The 3,299-nt window shown below is 37.4% G+C and overlaps 1 protein-coding gene across 1 annotated transcript; it reads right to left on the reverse strand.

Moving 5' to 3' along the window:
• Nucleotides 1-2,023: 2,023 nt before the first annotated feature.
• Nucleotides 2,024-2,965, reverse strand: LOC122104807 (olfactory receptor 5B3-like). The gene has a single exon (XM_042675733.1). The coding sequence runs from the start codon at nucleotides 2,960-2,962 to the stop codon at nucleotides 2,024-2,026; it is 939 nt and encodes a 312-aa protein (XP_042531667.1). The 5' UTR covers nucleotides 2,963-2,965.
• Nucleotides 2,966-3,299: the final 334 nt, after the last annotated feature.

The following is a 3,299-nucleotide window of genomic DNA, read 5'->3' on the forward strand; positions in this document are numbered from 1 at the left end:
TATTTGGTACAAAGAATTGAACTCAGAGCTTGAACTTTCTAGGCAAATATCCTACAACTTGTACTAAAATAACAATTCTTTAGTTTTATTTTATGTTCTCAACTATGGGTCTTGTTAATTCTGTCAGGGTTGTCTTTTTTATTTTAATTCTCCTAACTCTGTTTCCCAAGTGTCTTGGCATACAAGCATGTGTACTCTGCCTGTCTTTCTTTCTTGGAATCTTTTATGATCCATTGGTTCTTCAAAAGTAGGTTGTTTAATTTCCAATTATTTGTATATTTTTATGGTTTTCACTTTTCATGCAACTCTAGTTTTTATGCACTGTGGTCCAAAAATACATTCAATAAGATGTCAAGTTGAACAATTATTGATAGTTATTGACCTATCATGTGAACTGTTTAAGAAAGTGTCCTACAGGCTGATGAGAATATGTATACTTTTTAGCCATTGGTTGGAATATTGTGTACATGTGTTTGGTCCAGTGATTCTAGGGTGCATTTAATTCTGCTGTTTCCCTGTTGGGTTTATGTCTATGTGACATGCTATTGACTGAGAGTAGGAGAATGTATAATAATTGCATTAGAGTCTATAAGTACCTTCAGGTTGTTTAATATTTACTTTATATGAGTAGGTGATCCAATATATTCTAAGAAATTTTTGTGTAATTATATCCATACCATTATAATTCCTACTTGGCATACTGATACATCTATCTCTCTATCTATCTATCTATATACAGAGAGAGATTTCTTATCTCTTTTTATTGTTTCTTTTTGAAAGATCATTCTACCTGTTATAACTAGGCTCATTCTACTTTCTTTTAGATCTGTTTGCACAGATGAAGTCTGCCCCTTCCCCTTCAGTCTGTCTGTCATTAAGAGGTAGAAGTTCATTTCTTGTAAGTTTATAATCAATGTAAAAAAATAAAAAAATTACTAGAGAAAAAATTTCAGTTAGGTACCCAATTCAAATACAGAGCTGTGAGTTGTAATGATTGTGAGCATTATTTTATTACTCAGGTTTCTCTTGGTAATGGACTCAAAAGGACATCAACAAATACACATACAAACATGCATATTTATTATGGGCTCAGACTTGTGAGTATAGAGGCTGTTGGTTAGAAAACAGGTTAAATGGGTGAAAAATCAATTTGAGATAGAGGAAACAATATGTAACTATTATAAAATTGAAAGAAGAAAGGGCCAAGAATCAGGTCCACATAAGTAACCCTATGTATAAAGTGAGTTAAAGAAAGAGGGAGGGGAAAGAGAAGGAAGAGAATGAGGAAAGAAAGAAAGAAAGAAAGAAAGAAAGAAAGAAAGAAAGAAAGAAAGAAAGAAAGAAAGAAAGAAAGAAAGAAAGAAAGAAAGAAAGAAAGAAAGAAAGAAAGAAAGAAAAATGGAGAAGAAAAAGAGAAAGATTTAGTCTAGTCTTTCTCTACTTCCTGTACCATTTGAGTGAGTCCTCACTAATGGAATGATTACTTCTTACATGGAGGAGGCCTTGTCTTCATTACTAAGTCTGCTGCTTCAGATATCAGAACCTTGGGAACACCCTTGCAGACACACAAATAAAAATATGTGAATGAATATTTGTATATTTGTAAATATACTCCAATTAATACATAAAGTTAACCACCACTCTAAGCCATACTAAATTCCATTCTGGGAAATTCATGAACTACACTCATATCGGTGATCAGGAGGGAGGCTTCTATGAATGTCTTCTGTTCATGACTTTCTTCACGCACTTGTTTTACAGACATTTCTTCTGACGTGGTAAAACAAAACTCAGTGAAATTAGTGAACATTACCACTACTGTGAATTAGGGTTTTACCAAACTACCTGCAAGATACTTTTATCCATTATATTTTAGTTATGTGTTTTTTGGCCTGAAGATTTCTACTTTTTTTTAGGACAAGAGATGTTGCAGAGACAAGAGAATCTCATCAGGAACTTACAGAGAAAATCTGAGAGAGAACAAAATCCAGAAATTCTGTGCCCAAATTTTAAGCTTATCATTTTAATTTTGCCTCCCCCAAATAAATGCATTATGGACTTTGAAGAATGCACTCTTCACCTCCTTGTTCCTCAGGCTGTAGACCAGAGGGTTCAGCATGGGGATGACCATCGTGTAAAACACAGATGCGATTTTGTCAGTGTCCATGGAGTGACTAGAGCTGGGCTGTAAGTACATGAAGATAACAGTGCCGTAGAAAATAGAGACTGCAGTGAAGTGGGAGGCACAGGTGGACACAGCCTTCCGGTGTCCTGCTGCAGAGTGCATCTTCAGGATGGTGATAAAAATGAACAGGTAGGATATCCAGATAACTATGAGTGCGAAAAATATATTAAAGCTTACCACGCAAACAAGAAGCAGCTCATTCACACGTCTGTCTGAGCAAGAGAGAACCATGACTGCTGGAATGTCACAGAAAAAGTGATGGACCACGTTGTCCTGACAGAAGGACAGACTGAAGGCATCCCCAGTGTAGATGGAGGCATTCAGGAAGCCAATGACGTAACACCCGACGATCAGCCAACCACACACACTGGCTGTCATGACGGTAGAGTAGTGCAGGGGTTTACACACAGCTGCGTAGCGATCATAGGCCATCGAGGCCAAGAGGCAATTTTCTGCACTGGCAAAGGCAGCAAAGCAAAACATCTGGGCAGCACAAGCACTGGAGGAAAGGACATTGTCTCCTACAAGGAGACCAGCCATGACTGTGGGAGTGACAGCTGAGGAATAACATAAATCCACTAGAGACAGATTACCAAGAAAAAAGTACATGGGGGTATGAAGTTGAGAATCCAAGAGGATCAGGAGGACCATCCCCATGTTTCCAGCCAGTGTGATGATGTAGATGATGAGGAAGGTGATGAAGAGGGGGACCTGCAGGTCTGGGTCATTGGTCAGCCCCAGCAGGATGAACTCAGTCACTTCTGTTCTGTTCTCCATTAACCTTATCCGGGGATCAATAGACCACTGTCAATGAAAAAGAGAAACACTGATAAGGAGATTCAATTTAAATTCTGACACCTAAGTACGGCAAGTATTTCAACATTAATCACTATCAAGTTATTCCAAGGTCTTTGGGAAATCCTGAGCTTCAGAATCAAATTCAATAAATAACCCATATTCAGGTGGACTTATTGACAAAACTAAGGACTCTTTAGAGATCTTGCACACAATTTACATTTGTTGCACATTTCAAAATTGGATATAAGCAGTTTGGCTTAATATGTTGGTTAAGTTAACTTCTGTGAATGAACTATGCCACCGTTACTTCTCCTGA

This window comes from Dipodomys spectabilis, unplaced genomic scaffold, assembly GCF_019054845.1.
Source record: "Dipodomys spectabilis isolate Male_0828 unplaced genomic scaffold, ASM1905484v1 ptg000030l, whole genome shotgun sequence".
Lineage (NCBI taxonomy): Eukaryota > Metazoa > Chordata > Mammalia > Rodentia > Heteromyidae > Dipodomys > Dipodomys spectabilis.

Coding starts and splice junctions, on each gene's coding strand:
- LOC122104807 (XM_042675733.1), bottom strand. CDS start 2,962: ATGGAGAACAGAACAGAAGTGACTGAGTTCATCCTGCTGGGGCTGACC.